The sequence below is a fragment of the Pyrus communis genome, chromosome 14 (assembly GCF_963583255.1).
Source record: "Pyrus communis chromosome 14, drPyrComm1.1, whole genome shotgun sequence".
NCBI classification, from domain to species: domain Eukaryota; kingdom Viridiplantae; phylum Streptophyta; class Magnoliopsida; order Rosales; family Rosaceae; genus Pyrus; species Pyrus communis.
In genome coordinates, this window is record NC_084816.1 from 18,861,682 (window position 1) to 18,881,365 (window position 19,684).

The 19,684-nt window shown below is 35.6% G+C and overlaps 2 protein-coding genes across 3 annotated transcripts; both read left to right on the plus strand.

Moving 5' to 3' along the window:
• Positions 1-3,045: 3,045 nt before the first annotated feature.
• On the plus strand, positions 3,046-7,776 carry LOC137715355 (glucose-6-phosphate/phosphate translocator 1, chloroplastic-like). Of its 2 annotated transcripts, XM_068454651.1 has the most exons (6): positions 3,046-3,360; positions 3,462-4,018; positions 4,429-4,654; positions 5,066-5,288; positions 6,212-6,425; positions 7,492-7,776. In XM_068454651.1, exons 2-6 carry the CDS (start codon positions 3,497-3,499, stop codon positions 7,501-7,503), a joined length of 1,197 nt encoding a protein of 398 aa, XP_068310752.1. In that variant the 5' UTR covers positions 3,046-3,360; positions 3,462-3,496; the 3' UTR covers positions 7,504-7,776. The 2 variants fall into 2 exon arrangements, with proteins under 2 accessions (XP_068310752.1, XP_068310751.1); XM_068454650.1 differs by having other exon boundaries at positions 3,046-4,018.
• Positions 7,777-11,249: 3,473 nt separating this feature from the next.
• Positions 11,250-19,206, plus strand: LOC137715898 (uncharacterized). The gene is made up of 16 exons (XM_068455258.1): positions 11,250-11,400; positions 11,573-11,713; positions 12,652-12,743; positions 13,597-13,693; positions 14,245-14,288; positions 14,722-14,810; positions 15,395-15,486; positions 15,577-15,723; positions 16,126-16,273; positions 16,359-16,435; positions 17,068-17,139; positions 17,495-17,542; positions 17,628-17,755; positions 17,860-18,019; positions 18,217-18,427; positions 18,876-19,206. Exons 1-16 carry the CDS (start codon positions 11,302-11,304, stop codon positions 18,923-18,925), a joined length of 1,695 nt encoding a protein of 564 aa, XP_068311359.1. The 5' UTR covers positions 11,250-11,301; the 3' UTR covers positions 18,926-19,206.
• The last annotated feature ends 478 nt before the right edge of the window (positions 19,207-19,684 follow it).

Sequence of the window (19,684 nt, forward strand, 5' to 3'; positions counted from 1 at the left end):
ATCTGGTCAGCTGCCAGCGGAGCAGTGGTGGATCCAGGAATCTAATCCTGGGTGGTCCTAAGGTAAATGTTCAAGAAAAAATTTAGATGAAAATTGCATTGAAACATGAAACCATAACTTTCAATTTTAAATGTTGGTACAAACAAGATGAGTCTTGTTCTCCTGGACTCTAGGGTCTATGAAAATCGCAGTCACTCATCGTTTAATTTTAATCTTATGATAGAGAAGAAAGTACAACAAATTTAGTTTCAAAAAAAAAAAAAAAGTAAAAAAAAAAGAAGGAAAAAAATGAATACAAAATAGTTATCAAACAACTTTTTTTTTTTTTTTAATAAATTTTATATAATAACAGCTACATTTATGAATAATATGAGTTTCTTTGGTTTTAGGATAAAATAAAATTATCAGGGCACTAGTTTTATATATAACAGTAAAGACATGTGGGTGGGACGAGTTTGTGGGGTTTCAGAAGTGAAAAGGGACAACAAACAACTATGCAGCCCTTCCCTACAAGATACAAAAAAACAAACGCAACGTTTTATTAAAGCCAAGCCTTTAAAATGACCGCATGTTAAGCTTTAAAAGAGAAAAGGAGAAAGCAGAACTCTTCTTCTTCGTAGGCTGTAGCCACTCGCCGTCAACTGTGTATCTAAACCCAGCCAAGAGAACTTGCCCAGATAATCAGGCAGTCCTCAAGGGTTTTCTCAAGTCTTTCTCCAGAATTTCGGAGGGTCCTGGGACCACCTGGATCTCTATGTAGATCCGCCCATGCAGCGAAGTACCCGAACTTGAACCACCTTCATTCTTCCATTGAGTTCGCTGCCGCCAATTGGGTCTCTCTTGTTTCCGATTCCCCGTGACTTTGCTATGCTGAACCGTGATTCGCAAACCTCTCGATTCAATTGTCAACGTCGACAGTGATGAGCTTGGTCCCGAGATCCGCGGGCGGAAGGCAACTTGGTAGATATGGATTCGTGGAGCTTGCCTGCCAACTCGGGAAGCTTGTACCTCCTTACCTCCAACAGTCTCAAGCCCCACGAATAAAAATAATTATTTTTTCATTTTTTTTCTTTTAGGAAAGCTAATGAAAATGGATAGGAAACTTTGAGTTTTAACGATAAAGATAAATAAAAGGTAAATTAAATAGTATTGACTTTTTAGTGTAAAAATGTGATTTTTCATTAAAATGAACAATACCGAGAGTTTTTTGTTAAACTTTTTTATTTCTTTATTTTTTTTTGTTTTTTTACAATTTTCACCTTTTTATTAATATTAATATTTTTTAGGGTTTAGGAATATTAGTATTAATAAATTAAGAATTTTTTATCAATATTTTAATCCAGTTGGGCAAGGAGTGGACCCCATTCGTGCAACATCATCATTTAACAGTCACATTGACAGAAAATTTAGTTGAAATTTAATAAGTTAAGGTATGACATTACAATATTTAAAATATGAGATATGAATTGTGGTTCGACCCATAATTGAGATGATTGTCTGTAATTTATCCATGTATTAAATAAATGCATGTATCGGTCCAAAGTTCTTCATTTTAAAGAGGTTTTTGGAGATGCTTCCTTGAGCTATTTTCCTCCACTACAAATCGTACGTACAGAATGACGTGGGAAGGTCTGATTACTACACCCAGCCACACCATATCCTAACCTAGAAAAGTACATTTTAGTTTACACTACGCTTCTTAAAACTCAATTTTGATTTCGCTTTGCTTTCTGAAACTCAAAAATTGTCACTTTATTTCTTGAAACTCAAAATTTGCTCTATTTTGCCCCTTGGAACTCGATTGATCCCATTTTGCCCCTTGAAATTCAAAAGTCTTAATAAATCTCAAAATTTGCTTCACATTACCATTGATATGTTAATTTCTTATGTGAATTTGATTTGGGTGCAATAGGCTAATCAATTTCTTTATTTTTTTTTTTTTCATCTTTTCAATTTATTTTAAACTTAACATTTTCTGAATATTGAATGTTAACTCATAATGAAGATTTAAAATCAAAACTATTACATATATGACATAGTTTTATTAGTGTTGGGTCCCACATATATTTCCAAAGGACCTATGAGTTTCAGGAAAAAAGAAAGTTTATAAGTCAAAGTAAAACAAATTTTGAATTTCAAATAATAAAATTATAACTTTTAAGTTGCATGGACAAAATAAAATCAAATTCTAATTTGAAAAGCGTAGCTAAAAATAAGCATTTATAGTATTCCCTTCCAAAGTAGAGAAAGTTGATGGAATACCTTAATGCGAAAAATGCGGACTGACGTGACCGTTTGGTAGCAAATAGCAATAAGCAAGGCAACCTCATACGCATTGTTCTCTTCTCTGGTAGAAAGACTTGTATCCTAACCGAGAAAAGTACCTTTTAGTTTATATTAGGCTTATGAGGGTCGATTTTTATCTCATTTTATTTTTGTAATTAAAAAACTGTCACTTTACTTCTTAAATTTTAAAATTCAATTCATTTTGCTCCTAGAACTCAAATTTGATTTTATTTTGTTTTCTGAAATTCAAAAGTCGTTTCTATAAATCTCAAAATCCGCATCACATTGGCTTTAGATCTATTAATTTCTTATGTAAGTTTGAACTAGGTGCACTAGACTAATCCATTTCTTTTTTATTTTTATTTTTCATCTCTTCAATTTATTTTAAGCTTAACATTTTCTGATTGTTAAATGTTAACTCATAATAAAGATTTATAATCAAAATTATTTCATATCTGGCATAATTTTATTGTTGGGCCTCACATATATTTGAAGAGGCAACTCATGAGTTTCGAAAAAAAAAGAAAAAATTCACAAATTAAAATAGAACGAATTTTAAATTTTAAAAAGTACTTGTGACTTTTGGGGAAGACAAAATAAAATTAATATTGAACTCCAGAGCCGTAACTAAAAATAAGCTTTTATACTACTCCCTTCCAAATCAGAGAAAGTTGATGCAAAAAGATGCGGACTCACGTGACTGTTTTGGTAGCAAATAGCAAATAAGCAAGGCAACCTCATAAGCATCGTTCTCTTCTCTGTCGACTGACATTTCAGAGAAGAAAATAAACCCCAACCCCTTTTGCCCTTGTAGATTTCAACGCCACCCCTCCACCAAACCCAACCGTCAACAAATTCAATTAAAATATATAAAATATAAATCCTATTTATTTGATTGTTCTGCTTTCTGAGACCTACTTCTCCGGTCAACAATCTATGAAAGCAAAAAATAAATAAAAAATAAAAAATAGTTCCTTTGCTTTTTCATTTTTTTATTTTTTATTCAAAAAGCTTTGATCTTTCTTATATATTGAAGATCTACCGTTCTGGGTTCAACTTATTCAACCTTTTCAGGTCAAAAAAACCATAATTTGCTTCTGTCTTTGTTTTTTGCTCCACCACCACCACCCCATTGATCTGATCTCTTTTGGGTTTTGTTCTGTGCGTGTTCACAGAAAACCAATTGAATTTTCACTCCAAAAGTCCCACCATGATCTGCTCCGTGAAGCAATACACCGGCGTGACAAATGGGTCCGACATCTTTTTACGGCGCAGCACACGGCCGCCGCCGGTGCAACGATCGCTGTTTCTGCCTTCTCTTCCGGCGCACCAGCCTCACAGATCAGGAATCTCGTTGCAAAAGGCCTTGCACGTGTCTGTGATCGGCGGCCTCGGAGCTTTGCCGAAGCCGACTCGAATGAGTGTGATCAAATGTCAGGCGTTCGAGGCCGACCGATCACAGCCGATCGAGTCCAACGTCGAGCTTCCGAAAATCGATGCTAAAGTGGAGGCAGCGAAGAAGCTGAAGATCGGTGTGTATTTTGCTATGTGGTGGGCGCTGAACGTGGTGTTCAATATATACAACAAGAAGGTGTTGAATGCTTACCCTTTCCCATGGCTGACCTCCACCCTGTCTCTGGCATGTGGGTCTTTGATCATGCTGGTCTCTTGGGCCACCAGGATTGCTGAGGCCCCCAAAGTTGATATGGAGTTCTGGAAAGCTCTGTTTCCTGTAAGTTCAATTGGTTTTAATTTGGTTTATATATATATATATATTCATATGCATGTATGTATATATATTATGCTTTTGGGGTTTCTGAGAATGGAGGAATATGATGGAAAGTGAAGTTTTTAACTTGTTATGTTTGATGGTGTTGAAATTTCGATATGGATATCGAATGAGGATTGTTGGGCGTCTTTTATTCTGTGAAAATAACTATTTTGTTTGGTAGCTGAGCAAATTAAGGGAAAGAAAGTTTAACTTGAGTGGTCTTAATTGTTGAGAAAGTTATAGAGATAAGTTTTTATTTCCAGCCATACAATGACTCAGAAGCTTTGGTGGTTTGTCATCATTTTGCTTGAAAATTCTGTATCGGTTTTCGATTATGGGTTGTGATTTTATTGTTTGATATCTCTGAACAGGTTGCTGTGGCGCATACGATTGGGCATGTAGCAGCTACTGTTAGTATGTCTAAGGTTGCAGTTTCTTTCACCCATATCATCAAGAGTGGAGAGCCAGCTTTCAGTGTGTTGGTTTCGAGGTTCTTGCTGGGCGAGTCCTTCCCTACATCGGTCTACCTTTCCCTCCTTCCAATCATCGGTGGTTGCGGTCTTGCTGCCTTGACAGAGCTTAACTTTAACATGATAGGTAACCATTTTGTTCTTGTCCCAGAGGGAATGGAATTGTAAAATTATTGGTTTGTTGGTATTTGCAACCTTTGTCAGGCTCCGTTGGAAAAGAAAACAAATACATATTAAAATTAAAATACGTCAATACATGTTTTGCCTTTGTATTCTTATGCTACCAAATTGAGTTTCCATTCTTCGTGCTATATGTCTCAATATAACTTATTTGGCCAAAGTTTCAGTTTATTTTCTTTTATCTAAAGTTGGGTGTCGTAGACAGTTTTTTTCTCCTTCTAGTTTTTCCAAAAAGCAGGATGAGTTTTGGCTAGTTGCAGGATTTTATTCCGTCATTATATTGTAGTTATAATATAATTTTGTTGCTTTTCTTAAGGTTCTAGAGACTTAAGTTCGGTCTTTTTACTGGTTGTTTCAGGATTCATGGGGGCTATGATATCAAACTTGGCATTTGTATTTCGGAACATATTTTCAAAGAAGGGCATGAAGGGGAAGTCTGTTAGCGGAATGAACTATTATGCTCTTCTATCCATTATGTCTCTAATAATTCTCACACCATTTGCGATTGCGGTGGAGGGACCACAGATGTGGAAAGCTGGATTTGATTCAGCCTTTGCTCAAATTGGACCCAACTTGATATGGTAATTACATGTCATCTACTAACTGTGATTTCTTGGCCTGTTACTGACTCTGATATGTTTTATAATTTTATTGTGTGGTTCGATATTTGCAGTTCTTAGCATGTATTTGTTTTCATAATAGAAACTAAGGCAGATAACTGATGTTCCGTGTTGGGAACAAGATAATCACTATGCAACTACTCTTGTGCAATTGTTCTACTAGTGTATTATTTATTTGTTCATTTTTTTATTTTCACTTAATTATATCCTATTTCACAATCTGTCCAAAGTCAATTCTCTTCTATAGATTACTCTAAAAAAATACGAGAAAACGATATAGTCTCTTTTAGAGATGTCTTGAATGTCCTTAGCAGCTTAGCCAAATGCACACGATGAAAGGGATAAGGCACAATGCTATTGCTTGGAAGGTAGTGTGCTAGAAGTACATCTAATCAGATGATCTCGTTCTTACTGATCATGGAATCCTTCTACATACAAAGTAGTAGGTCTTGAACTTCCTTTGGTATGTTTAACTGATAGTTATAATAGGGTCCTGCGATCTGTTTTCTTGTCTTTTTCTGTAGGTTTTGTAGCTTCATTCTTTATGGTACAGGTCTTTTTATCTTGATGTAATTGTACTGGAGGAGTTTAACCGGTACTAAATCTGTGTGAATTATTGAATGTTGCTGTATTTACAGTCGTGATTATAAGGTGCAGGTTACTTGTTATATTATGAAATCATAGTTTATATTTCGTGTATTGAGCTGGAAACTTATGGCAATGTTGTTGCAGAGACCATGTGGTGTAATTGCTGATTGGAACTTGAATCCCCATAGTAACAATTCTTTGTGTTTGTTCTTGTTTGATACAGTGATACCTTTTATTTTTTTCTGAATTTTTTTATAAATGCCTTTATTTACGCTGCTGTTGATTACATCCAATAGGTGGATGGCGGCCCAGAGTGTTTTCTATCATCTCTACAACCAAGTGTCATACATGTCCCTGGACGAGATTTCTCCCTTGACATTTAGCATAGGAAACACCATGAAACGTATATCCGTCATAGTATCCTCCATCATCATATTCCGCACACCTGTCCAGCCTGTCAATGCCCTTGGAGCTGCTATTGCAATTTTCGGAACCTTCTTGTATTCCCAGGTATGCCCATGTTCTCTCTATGCATTGAGGTTGATTGTTCATAATTTACTTATGGACTTTTTGCTAATTTTGCCCATTAGCTTTTTGGACATTCATGATAGATTTTGTTAATGTGCCATAGTTTCAAAACATCGATTATTATAATGTGCACCAATTATTCTTTATATACTTCTAAACATTCTCTTTTACTTGTGGGGTTGTTAACCCACAACATCTGGAATTCAACAAAATAGGACGGTCAGGGTTTCATGGATTTGAACAAATGATCTCCCAATTTGATACCATGATGAACCTAACACTTCTCCTCTACCCCTAATGTGTCATATTTCCCGCTTTCGTTAAAGGACACAATTGTGGACTTAAAATTAGGTTGGGAGGTTCTAATTAAGGGGCTTTGAACTCCGAATGCCCGAATCCCTTGTTTTAACGTCATATGATTTTTTTGTTTGTTTACCCATTATTTCTACAACTTTGAAGTTGTTACAACGTAGGCCAACTGTTAGTATATTACAACACTTGCTCTGATGCAAATTGGCCAACCCTATAGATCTAGACAAAATTATTTGTTTGCATTCTTCGCATGGCTTTTGTTTGTATGTTAAAGATACCAACAAGAAATCTGGTGGGTATTTTTGTTGGTTGTGGGTTGTACCACGGTGCTTACAATAGTGATTGCATCGGAACCTCAAACTAGGTATTTACTTTTACGTTATATTTCTACTTCTTTAACCTACCTTAATGAAGGTTTAGGTGGAGGCAATTGGAGCAATTCGGGGGGTAGATGTATATACCGGCAAGGATCATGTTCCTTTGCTACTAATTAGGATGTTGAATGTTAGGTGGCCTTCGCCATGCTGTGGTTGGACCATCAAAACCTACCTAATTTTACTTTGATAAGTTTGTTTCATCGCTTATACCATTAATTAAAGTCGAGAACGCCATTAGGCGTCTAAGTTGACTCCGACCGCAGAATGTTGGAATATGCCTTGGTTTCTCCCTCTATGATGCTAAACACAAACATCTACTCTTTTACCCTAAACATTATCTTGTCTCCCTTTTTCTCCAGGCGAAGCAGTGAGAAGCTCGGGCTTGAGGAAATTTACGTTCATGCAACACAAACGACGGGAAGGGGAGGAGGTGGAGCGGTGATGATCCATGGTTACTGAATTTTTGGTTGTACGAACCAAGAATGTGTAATTGTAGATACCAATAATGGTTGAAACAACATTTCCACCTGTTAAGAGAAGGGAACTAGGCAGTTGTTTTTTTGTTTTTGTTTTTTCCATATTTTTGTTTGATGAGGTTGGAGGGAGAAATATTTCAATAAAAAGCAGGGATAATAATAATGATACATGAGACTGTATCTATCTATATGTCTATCTATCTGCCGTTAGAAAGCATCAATGTCAATGTGGACCTTATAGAGCATATTCCAAGTGGGTTGGTGGTAGGTATGCTTCCTTACGCATCGTCCACCTGGTGTAGTTTTTGTTTGTTTCATGGGTGCTTAACTTGTGGCCAGGGAGGCCGAAATACCTCTTTGAGTTTTTTCGGCCTCCGGAAAGGGTGGATAATCGTAACTTGTCACCAGTTGTCCTTCTTTACAATAAAAAAAAAAAAAATTAACGGGGATTTAGTGCCTCGTTTATTTATATTTTTTTTGGTAATATGGGGGTTGAACACTAAACACCCCCAAAAACACTAATTATTGAGAAGTGCAAACTAGGCGGTTCCTAGCAATTTCCAAAATATCGTCTAACAAAAGATCACAAATTCAAACAAGAGGTTCTTCAAGAAAACAAAAGCCCATGTCAAGATTGTAGTTCCAATTGTCTAGACAGTCTACAACAGAATTCTTCTCTATGTAAATATGCGTGAGTTGAGAGTATTCACGGCCGCTCATGTGTATATTGAGACTTAATCAAGTTGATTAGAGTAGTTTGTTTCGACTTGTGCACTCCAGTTCGAATATCCTTCTCCATAAACCATCTAATACGGAACTGTTTATTTGGGGTTTTCTTCTTGGGAGCTTTAGTTTTAGGTTAATAAAAGCTTACAATATTAAGAATATTTCAATCACATTTATAGTAGTGCACCTAAATCAAAGAAAAATTACATACAAATGCCAATATATGTAAAGTTAGCAGCAGCTGTGTGCATATTCCACATAGTTCTTATTATACCATAGAAATTATTCAAATTAAAAAGAAAACATATTCAAATTCAACATCGAGCATGACTCCCGTCAACGTCGATGGAAGTATTTTGAAGATGAGGGCTTTTCCATTCTCTTTAATGGACAAAGCCAAAGATCTAATCAACTTCAATTTATTCTCGTAGCCATCATTGTTGTAAAGTAATATGGACTCCAAAAATATCTCATCAACAGTAATATGAATTTTTTGACAAGAAAAAAAAAAAAAAAAAAAAAAAATAGGGTTAAACTCTGTTTATTATCCTCATGTTTCGTGGTTTTCAACATTTAGTACATCAAGTTTTTTTCGTCCTAGAGTCATACCTAAAGTGTTAATTTTAGGACAGTCTCATACATCCGTTAGTCAAACTGTTAATTCTTCCATTTAGTGATGACGTGATGCCCAAGTGGACAATGACTGGACGCTACGTGTCATTAAAAATATTAAAATAAATAATTAAATAAAAGTTATTAAAAAAAAATACCCCATCCCTTCTCCCCCAGCCCCAACGCAGAAGAAGAAGAAGGAAAAAAAAAACCGACTCTACAACCCAAAAGAAGAAGAAGAAGAAGGAAGGAAAAAAAAAAAAAAAAAACCAAATTTGCAACCCAGAAGAAGAAAAGAAAAAAAATTCGAATCTGAGAAGAAGAAGAAGAAGAAGAAAAAATCGAATATGAGAAGAAGAAGAAGAAAAAAAAAAAAAAAAAAAAAAAAAAAAAGCAGCCCAAACCTAGTTCGTCACCCACCCACCCCCCCCCTCCCCAAGCGCCCCCTGTGTGACCCACCTGCCTTCCTCCCCCACCCCGCGACCGCGAACACGAATCCAGACCATGAACTCAGTATTTTTGGGATTTTCAGTGTGAGTGAATTTCGAAAATACTTTGAGATGAGAAGTTTGAGTTTGAGATGATTTTTGGACTGGTTTTGTGGTAGATCTCCATTAATGTGGAAATGACGAACTGGGTTTTTTTTTCCTCCTTCTTCTTCTTCTTCTTCTGGGTTCTTCTTCTTTTTCTTCTTCTGGGTTGGGGGCGGGATTGAGGTTTTTTTTTTCCTCCTTCTTCTTCTTCTTATGCGTTGGGGGTGAGGGGAGAAAGGATGGGTTTGTTTGTTTGTTTGTTTGTTTGTTTTTTAATTTTTATTTAATTAATTATTTTAATATTTTTAATGACACATAGCGCCCAGTCATTGTCCACCTGAGCACCACATCATCACTTGACGGGAGAATTAACAATTTAACTAATAGATGTATAAGACTGTCCCAAAATTAACACTTTAGGTATGACTCTGGGATGAAAAAACTTGATGTACTAAATGTTGAAAACCACGAAACATAAGCGTAGTGAACAGAGTTTAACCCAAAAAAGTAATATTGATTTCAAACAAGATTGGGCTTAGGCCCAAACAAGGCAGACCAAAATGCCCAATCTATAGAGACATGGAGTATTGATATTATCGACTTTTTAACCGTTAAATTTTGAATAAAAAATCAAAATTTTATAAATCAACGGTTAAAAAAACACAAAGTATTCTATATTACAGAGCTTCATAAATTTTTTGTTGACCAATTGCTCTTATAGAACATGTTATCCAGTTTAGTAACATGAACTTCACACCAGATATCATTTACTCCAAAATTTTCTTCTCATTTGACTTCCGCGGTTCCGCCTATATTGTCGGCTTAATTTTAAATGGGCCCTTTCAATTTAAAAAAAGAAATCAATTAACCTTATCCAAAATCAATAATGAAGGAATTTCATAGAACATGTTTGTTGACATCAAATTGTCTCAATTTAATTACATAATGTCATGCGTAAGTTTTTCTTTATATGATATTATATTATTAGAGTGAGACCTCACCATATCAATGAACTCGTTCCTTAAAATTTGCTCTCGACACAAGACTGACACACTCTCTGATAAGAGAAATATGAGATCAACTATCATAAGCGGTGTAATTTTTTATTATTTTTTTATAAAAAAAAGTGATGTTAGCATTATTCTATATTCCACTTAGCATTACGATATAGTAGTATTTTTTTTCACCTGAGTGAGAAGTTTTCCATTATTGACAAAGCAAATTCAAACTAAATTATTATAGATAGCTCATTGTGATAACTTATTGTGAGGTTTAGCTTACTTATCCACTTTAGTATAACTAATATCAAATGTGTATATATATATACTCTATCCAAATTGTCCAAAAAGAGTTAGGAAAACTAACGAAAAATCTTCAAAAACTTTAGTTTTAATCAAAAGGACAAAATAAAGGTGTAAGTAAATAGTATCATGAGTGACTTTTTAAATTAAAAATATCTTTAACATTAAAAATGAACAATACCAAAAATGTTTCATTAAAATTTCCGAAAAAGTTTGGGTTTGGATTCATCGGATTTGTCTCCTTGTCCAACCGAAGAACCACGAGTAGGGGTGGGAAGTGATTACAGGGGACGGATAGCTGGGGTTACGTTTAAATGAATACCGGCATAACTCTTTAGCCTTTACCCGTTAAGTAATTTCCTAAATGGTGCACGACGTGCCGTTTTTGCCCAGTTGATGTAATTTTTGCTTCACTCGCAGTAAATTAAAAAAAAACAAAAAAAAAGGTTCCATTCGAATTTTGCTACGAACGAAAAACAACACACTTCGGATTTCGTTCGTTTTCTGAGAAAAACGAAAAAATGGGCGATTGGGAGTTGCATCTGAGAACCCTTTCAAGCAGTGCGAGAGACTCCAATGTCGCGAACGATCCCGCTTCCGACTCCGCTCTTCTCCAATCCGTCAGTCCCTCTCTCTCTCTCTCTGCATCTCATCATTTCCCTAACTTTCTGTTTGTTTCCCGAGAAAATAATTGAAAAGCAGGGAAACCCAGAAATGAGCTTAATTTTCTTTTCATTTTTCTGATTAAGGGGAAAACATTGGTTCTTTTTTGTTTTATTAAATGTTGAGCAGGTGAAGAAGCTGTATGAATTGTGTAAAGCTGAGAATTCAGAGGATTTGGTGGCGAGAGTTTACACGCAGATTAACAAGCTCTTTCAGCGCTCGGTGGCTTCGCTGTCTCAATCTCGAACCTCCATTGGCCTTCTACTGCTGGTTCGTTTTTTGGTCCCATTCGGATTTTTAGTCGTATTTTTGTTGCATTGCTATCCTAATTTTGTTTATTATTCACTTAGCTCTATGTTGTTAACTGCAAATTTCGCTATTTTGTTCCGTTTTCTTTAATTGCTGAGAAAGGATAAGGAAAATAAAACAAATGTTGAGCATTATCAATTTATCAAACAGTGTTTTTAGAACTTGTGGTATGGAAAATGGTATATGGGATGTTTACAAAAGTCACAATATAGATTATCCGGGGAATCCTCTTTAACAACTGATTGGAGTGAGTGCACTTTCTAATTAACATTCTATAGTTGTTTGGGCCAAATTGCAAGAAATGGCACTCGGCAGAGCATTTATGTGATGCTTAAGGTTTCAACTCCATTTAAGTCTTTGACTTTTGTATGCGTAAGCATTCAGTATGATTTGTTTTGGAAGTAAACTGCAAGTGCATTTTACCCGGTTACCTAAGGTCTGAGCTTTCCCTTGCAGGATGAGAACTGAGCGCTTGTTCTCTAGGGCATGTACTTTTGTAAGCAATAACGTGATGGATTTTCTGAAGCAGTTTCATAGTTTAAGAGGGGGGGAGGGGGGTGGGGGGTGGGAGGAGAAGTTAAGATGTAAAAGGGAATCTCTTCTTTTGGTGTCTAATAGATTTTGGTTTTTCGAAGGAGTGTATGAAAGGCATATAGTTGAAAAATAATTTTATGAAATTTAATGCTGTAAACTAGCTAACTTGTATTTTCTGTTAGTGTAATAGCTAATTCAGTTTTCCAATCTATTAGTTTTTTTTATTGATATAACATTTTATTGACACAGCAATGTCTGTGGATGTGGTAAACAGTCATATCCGCCGTCTCACAATTTCCTTTCTTTGGTAATACCTTTTTTTAATATCCCTTGCTCATAATTTAATTACCCTGATTTTCTATCAGGCCATTCTTCAATTTTACCTTGACTTTGGGGAGATGGTTCTACATGATGCTGATCCCAGTCTCAGGACATTTTTCCGTTCATGTTTGAGCCGGTGAGTGATGTATTTCATTTGAAATTAGTGTCTAGGCTGATTAAAAGTATATGATATTGTGTGCCAATTGGGTTTTTCTTTTATCTATATTGATATATACCTAGTCATTAGTTGTGTGATATGGAAAGTTACTTAGCATTTGCTTGGTTTTTACCATAGGAAAAGAAGAGAAATTTTGGCAAGATTAACGTGCAACTTATGTTATTCTGTAACTAAAGATGAAATGGAAGTGAGGAAGATTTTTATTTGTTACTAAAGCTGTTTTAAACTCCCCGAACCATGAAACCTGAGGCCCAGGTCTATTTTAACTTTTAAGATCCAATGGTCAATTGACGAGGGAGATGAACTGAAAAATGACGTACTTTTTATTGGTTTACAGAAGTATGACGCACTTTGCTCACCTTGTCCTCCTTTATAAAAACCTTGATCATCTTGTTTTTTTATGTCAGTTTTGATGGTCAACATGTTCTTAACTGTATACTGTATACATGGACTCATGCCAGACTCGTCCAAAATTTTATTACTATCTATCAGCTTAAATGGTAAATCAGACATAAGTCATGATGTCTTATCAAAGGATATTGTAGGTTGCTTTATGAAGTCAACAACAAGAAGCAATATTGACCTGGAAATTATTCTCTAGATTCTTTTGTACTTTGAAGAGAAAGTTACAAATTTTAAACTTCAAAAAGACGGGCTAACTAAGTTTCATTTGCACTACTTGCCATTTTGTGTTGGAATAAGCATTTGTTTTCTTGCTTATATTCTTACATTCGTTTTCATTCTTCTTATATCAAATCTAACTATAAATATGATGGCCTTCACATGTCAAGTTTTTCTAATCTGGTTGCAGTGAGTTTGCAGATCCTGTTGTCGCAGAATCAACCCTTGAATTTCTGAACGTCAACAAGAAAAAGCTTTTAACTTCTTTCCCTACCTTACTGCCTCAGGTATGACCAATATTCCCAGGGTTTTCTGTTTATGATAAAAATTGTTATGTAGTATACCTATTAGAAATGTATGACATAAGTCTTTATTTTGATATTGTGCAAAGGTTGTGGAGGTACTTAGCAATTGTGGTGGTGTTTTCATGTACTGCAATACACCCATCCACTTGTAAATTACAAACAATCAGTCAGTGAACATGCTGTCTGAGTTAAAATACTGCTTCCATTTGAAAGCCACAAAATTGAACAGTTGGACCATGCTTATTAATGGTGATGTTATCTGTGGAATGCAAGACTTTTGTGTTTTTGTACTTGTCTTGCTTCATAAACCTTTTAAGTTCTTGCTGCTTGACAAGTCCTCATCAAGGCTCTCAAATATCCGAAGGAATTAAACAAAATCAGATCCATTGTGGTCAAATATTTCATCTTGAATTTTATATGCTTTCATTCAATTCTTGCTTTTTTTTTGTTCTTTTATGCCTTGCAGGATCTTACCATAATATTTCTTTCAATAGCTGGATTATGTATCTCTAACCTTAACAACTTCTATGCAGTTCTTTCCCTTGATGTTAAAGTTGATTGCATGGAATGGGGAAAAGTGAGTTCTACAGTAATTATAATTTGACCTAGTGCTCATGCTCAAAGATGTATATACCACACGCACGCGCGCGCACACACACGTACACACGTACATACATATGATGTTTCTAAGCTGTCAGTTCTGAACACACACACACAGACACACACACACACTGACTGACACACATATGATGTTTCTAAGTTGTCAGTTCTAAACTTCTGATGGTACAGCTGAAGATAGACACACACACACACACACACACACACACACACACACATACATATGATGTTTCTAAGTTGTCAGTTCTGAACTTCTGATGGTTCAGCTGAAGATAGACACTTGTGGATATGCACATTACAAAGATTCTTTTTATGTTTCAATTGTCATTTAGCTTTAAAGTAAATAGATGAATTTTATTTCATAATTGTCCACTTCGTTGTTTGCCCTGCAGGTTAGAAAAGTCATTTATGAAGGTTTTTCCAGGGTTGATGTCCCCTGGGTCATTTCTTCCATTATTTCCGGCTTTGGTAGACTTGCCAAGTGAGTATGTTTATTCAGTTCACCGTTATCCTCCGTTTTCACCATATTTCTTTGATGTCACATTGTCTCTTGGCTTCTTTTACCTTATAAAGCTTTTACTGTGTTGCATGTATGTGTGTTTTTCATCTGTTGTTTCTCTTATGTGTGGAGTTAATTGATTTTAGATCCTTATCTTTAAAATATTTCTTGTATATAACTGATCTGAAATATTTATCTAGCCGTCATATAAAATTTATAAGTTGTTAAGCTGATATGTCAAGTGCAAAGTCTCAGCATTCAGCTTATGCCTTACCACTTTTGAACAGACAGTCATTATGCTTAAAAGAAAAGCGTGAAATAATGGGCTTATTAATTTATCTGTTTTTGCCGAACCGAGTTCTTTTATTTCAAATTTGTATACTTTTTTTGTTTTTTCAAAATATAAAAACTTTTGGTTTTTTCAAAATATAAAAAACTTTTGGTTCATGGTTGCCCTGTAATTTGGGCTTGTCCAGGTGTGCTTTTAAGCCTTTTTTCAATTGGTTTTTCTTAGTTTCCTCTTAAAGTAGCCTGAGATCTATCATTTTTTGTTTCAACTATGGTAGTTTTGGTAGTGGCATTGGAGAAGGTTGAAAAGAGCTCGGGATCGTTAGTTGGAAACAGCATTGCATCAATGCAGAAGAGTTCAGCTCCTGAGGTTAATTTTTTGACGTTTGAAAATTACACGTGTTAACCTAAAAGTTTAGAAACCATGCAATTAAAGATGCGCATTGATATGTTGATGCAGATGCTGCTTGCTCTTATGGATGAAGCTTATACCGGTTCAACAATAGGAGATGGAGGGGGAGACTCTGAATCAGAGGACAGCAGTTCAATTGATGTTGCTGATCCTCTGTTCCTTGACCTTCTAAAGGATGAAAATGATGGCATTGCTGTAAGGATATTTTTTTCTGAATCTCAATTTCCATTTGCATATCCTAATTTAGAACTTTTTTCCTTTTAAGGTATATAAAAGTTATGTTTCACTCACTTGTATTCGTCTTCTTTCTTTTCTTTTGATGTGTCCTTTTTATCATTTCAACCGAGTGCAAATGCAAGACCACATAAAACCATGGTTTTCTTGTAATTACAAGGAATTAAGTAGAGTTGTGGACTTACTGGTAAACATTTTTTTGTTCCTTGTAAACATGACTTTAATGTATATGTTCCACTGACAATTTTCCAAATCAGATTTGAGCATGTTTCTACAAATGGTTGGGTAGCATTATGCTATTACAAAATTTATTTCACATTAACACTGAAAATATACTCAGATTTTATTTATGCTGTATTGCAGGAACGCCATTGGACCTCTCCTGCAATGGCTACAACTTTACAGGCTGTAATTAATACTCCCCAATCTGATAGGCTGAAAAATATACTACGCATGACACCACGGTTTCTTGATGTGTATTTTGCTATAGCACTGCGTGATGTCAATAATTGTATGTGATATAGCTCTTATCCTACATTAGAGTTTGGTATAAACTCTTTTGTTTCTAAAAATTTATTTTCTCTATTTTATTCCAGCTTTGGTCTGTGCATTGATACCTCTACTCATGTCAAGAAATGCCACAATATTTCCTGACAGAAGTTTTTCTTATGAGGTGTGTATGCATTTAAATATATTTTATGTTTTCTTTTGCTGAGTTTTTTGATGTAGTGACTTTTTGGCTTCCTAGACAGAAAAATATGGGAGATTGATATATTTATGATTTTTTATGCATGGAAGTGGACCAATCTTCATGCGCACTTGATTTCATTTGATATTGTCAAAAGATCATTCTCCAGCATCACACCAACACCTTTAGTGATCTCATTTTCTTTGATCTCGGGTTACAGTTGAGTCAGGGGTCACATGAAATACAGTAATTGTTGGTCTGGCTTTGGGTTTGGGGATCAAATGTGATGATTGGAGACTATTTCTTGCATTTCAATATCCTTGATTTGCTGGAACCCTTTTATATATTGGTGTTACGTTTCATCTGTACTCATTTTCACTATAATTGACATCTGTTGGTATCTTTTGTGCAAAAAATTTATGTCTATGTCCTGCAAGAAAAGATGCTTTTCGAATTATGAAATGTGTGAAAGTAATTGTGATCGGTTCATATAATGAAATATTATTTGCAGCTATATGTCATAAATCTTTCTGGTGAACTCTAAAGTCTGGTTGGTCCTCTTATCATCCTTTATCATGAGTGGATAATCTTATTTCTAAAATTTATGCATTCTATAGGTTCGTAAGAGGCTATTAGAATTTATGCTTGCCGCATTTCAGCGTTCTCCAGATTTTATTGCACTTTTGAAGGTACTGTCCCAAACACATTTTGCCTCTGATCATTATTATACAATTTCTTTCAGCTGTGTATGTTTTTAAATCCATTAGAAACTGTTGGTGGCATGGTTCTCAGGGTATGTGATTAGAAATTCTTAGTAGAAAAGAGAAATACACGAGTTTGACCAGATAGGGGGTTAAGGAATGGATTTTGGTTATTGTGGGTCTTGGTTCATTCCTTTCATGGTTTAAAGGGAAAAGTAGTACAATATCCAACCGGTTACTTACTGAGTAGAAGATCATGTTTAATTTTATTAATATCTCGTCGTTGGATCTTTTCGGTGGTTCTTCATTGAAAGAGTTTACAAGGTGATTTCAATCTTTGCAGAAGCCTATAATGGACAGGCTTGGGGAAGCTTATGACAGCCCAGAAAAGGTCAGTTGATCACCTCACTGTGTTTTTGAAGCTTGTCGGTGTTGTAGTTTGTGTCCGAGTATATTACAGTTTTCTTTTCCTATAGACAGAGTTGGCATTACAATTGTGTTGGGCCATAGGAGAGCATGGTGGGGGTGGACGATCTCACAAAGATGAAGCTCGTGAGCTTTTTGAGAGTTTAGAGCTACTCTTGTATGAAAACCTTTCATCTAGGTAAGGGATAAACCAGCTGTTTGATTTGTGTCTCATTTTTTTCCTTAGCAATGTCGACTAAATGTTTGCTGATTTTTCTATTTTCCTTTTGTTTTCTTGTGAAGTCGTCTAGGCCTGGGACAGGAATCAACCTTTAGCTCTGATAATCAAACTTACCGAAAGTCATCACAATCAAGGCTTCTATGCTTTGTTGTTACAGCCATTGCAAAGTTGGCCACCATCCACCGTGAATTGCTGCCTAGGGCACATTTTTCCTTGGGCAAGGTTTGACTTTCAGATTTGACCATAAGCGTAGCTATTTTCCTTGCTGGAATAATGTGTGGTTTTTCAGTCGCAATTTTCTTAAGAGAAAATTTAGCTCCTACGTGTCATAGTGAGATTGGTGGAGTTAAGTAGAAGTATATTATGCTGTCAAAATTATCTCATCAGCTCGCGTTCACTAAATTGATTTGTATCCCCAGGTAGCTCGCTCTCGAATATCAGATGAGAGGGTCTGGAGACGGGCTCGTGATTATTTGGGCTTAATGACAGAACCTGCAATTTCCTTGTCTGTGTTGGGGCCTTCCCGGCCTTCAAATGGACAAATGCAGAACCGCGGTACTGTCAAGTGGAGTGATGGTGCATCAAAGATGATTGCACATGTTCCATTTTATATTCTTGGTGAACAAGAAGGTCAGGATCCTTATTGAAACTTTTTTTTTTTTTTTTTCCTGGTCGAACATTCTTAAACCTGTTTTACTAAAACTCTGAAATAGTTGCACGCGCCCTTAAACATGTCCTCGCGGAGCATTGAACTTAGGTCAACATGTGAATTGATCTGCACCATCACATGCCGTTGCCTTTTGAAAATGATTTTTCTTATTTATATTCCCAATACTCACTTAGTGGGATGAGGCTTTGTAGTTGTTGGGCTAGGATTATGAATGTATAAAATAGAGATGGTAAACAACACGCGGAAAATGAATGAGTGCGTGGTTACACTGTCTACGAAATTTGGTTACTCTGGTTCCTTTACGCTATACTTTTACCAAGTGCTGATTAAGTACAACATATACTTCAATGCAATTATGCTATGTTTTGCAGAGATCCGTTACTATATTCGAACTTCGCCTTCTTGCAGGTCCACCCTTCCATGATTTTTTGTTTTCAGATATTCTTCCAAGAAGATGATGAATGGCGGCGGATCTTTTTCAGGGTGCATGTACTTTGTAATTTCTATCAGAAGTCTTAATTTACAGATTGTATTCGTTCTTTGTTCTCTCGATAGTAGTTCTAGTTTGTACATTGCCTTTGTACAATATGGTTCTATGAATGTGTAAACTTTATTAGCTACTCTGCTTATAGCTAATTGCTTATATTATTTTTTTTAACATAGTTAAAAACACGGTTTCTTATTTTATAATTTCCATTTTTTTTGTTTGTCCGTAAATTTATTGTAAGCACCTGAAATCATTGGAAGACATAAGGCCTGTTTGGTGGGCCGGATATGATGGGTTATTTCCAGTTAAATTGGACTTGTAGCCTAGCCAATATTTGGTGAGTAAAACTATAACATGGACTGGATTGATTACAAATCCGAAATGAGGGAAAATATGATGGGTTATGTAAACCAACCACACACATAGGCCATGTAACCCATCCCTGCCAGTCTAATCATGTCCCTAAGGTTTAATCTCATTCAGCCCATGAAACGGGCATGGTGCTTTTGTTGCACTATATTATTTTGGACTGGACTAGTTTCAGAGATTAAGTTGGACTTGCTTAGAATAGACTTAAACTTGACGGATTTAGTGAAGTGTTCAGTGCAGTGTTAAATTTATTATTAATTCTACTCTTTTTTTCCCCAAAATACTCTTCCTCTCTTAAAACCTCCATCTTTTTCAACCTCTTTCTCCCTATCTCAAACTCTGCCTTCCTCCTCATTTTTCT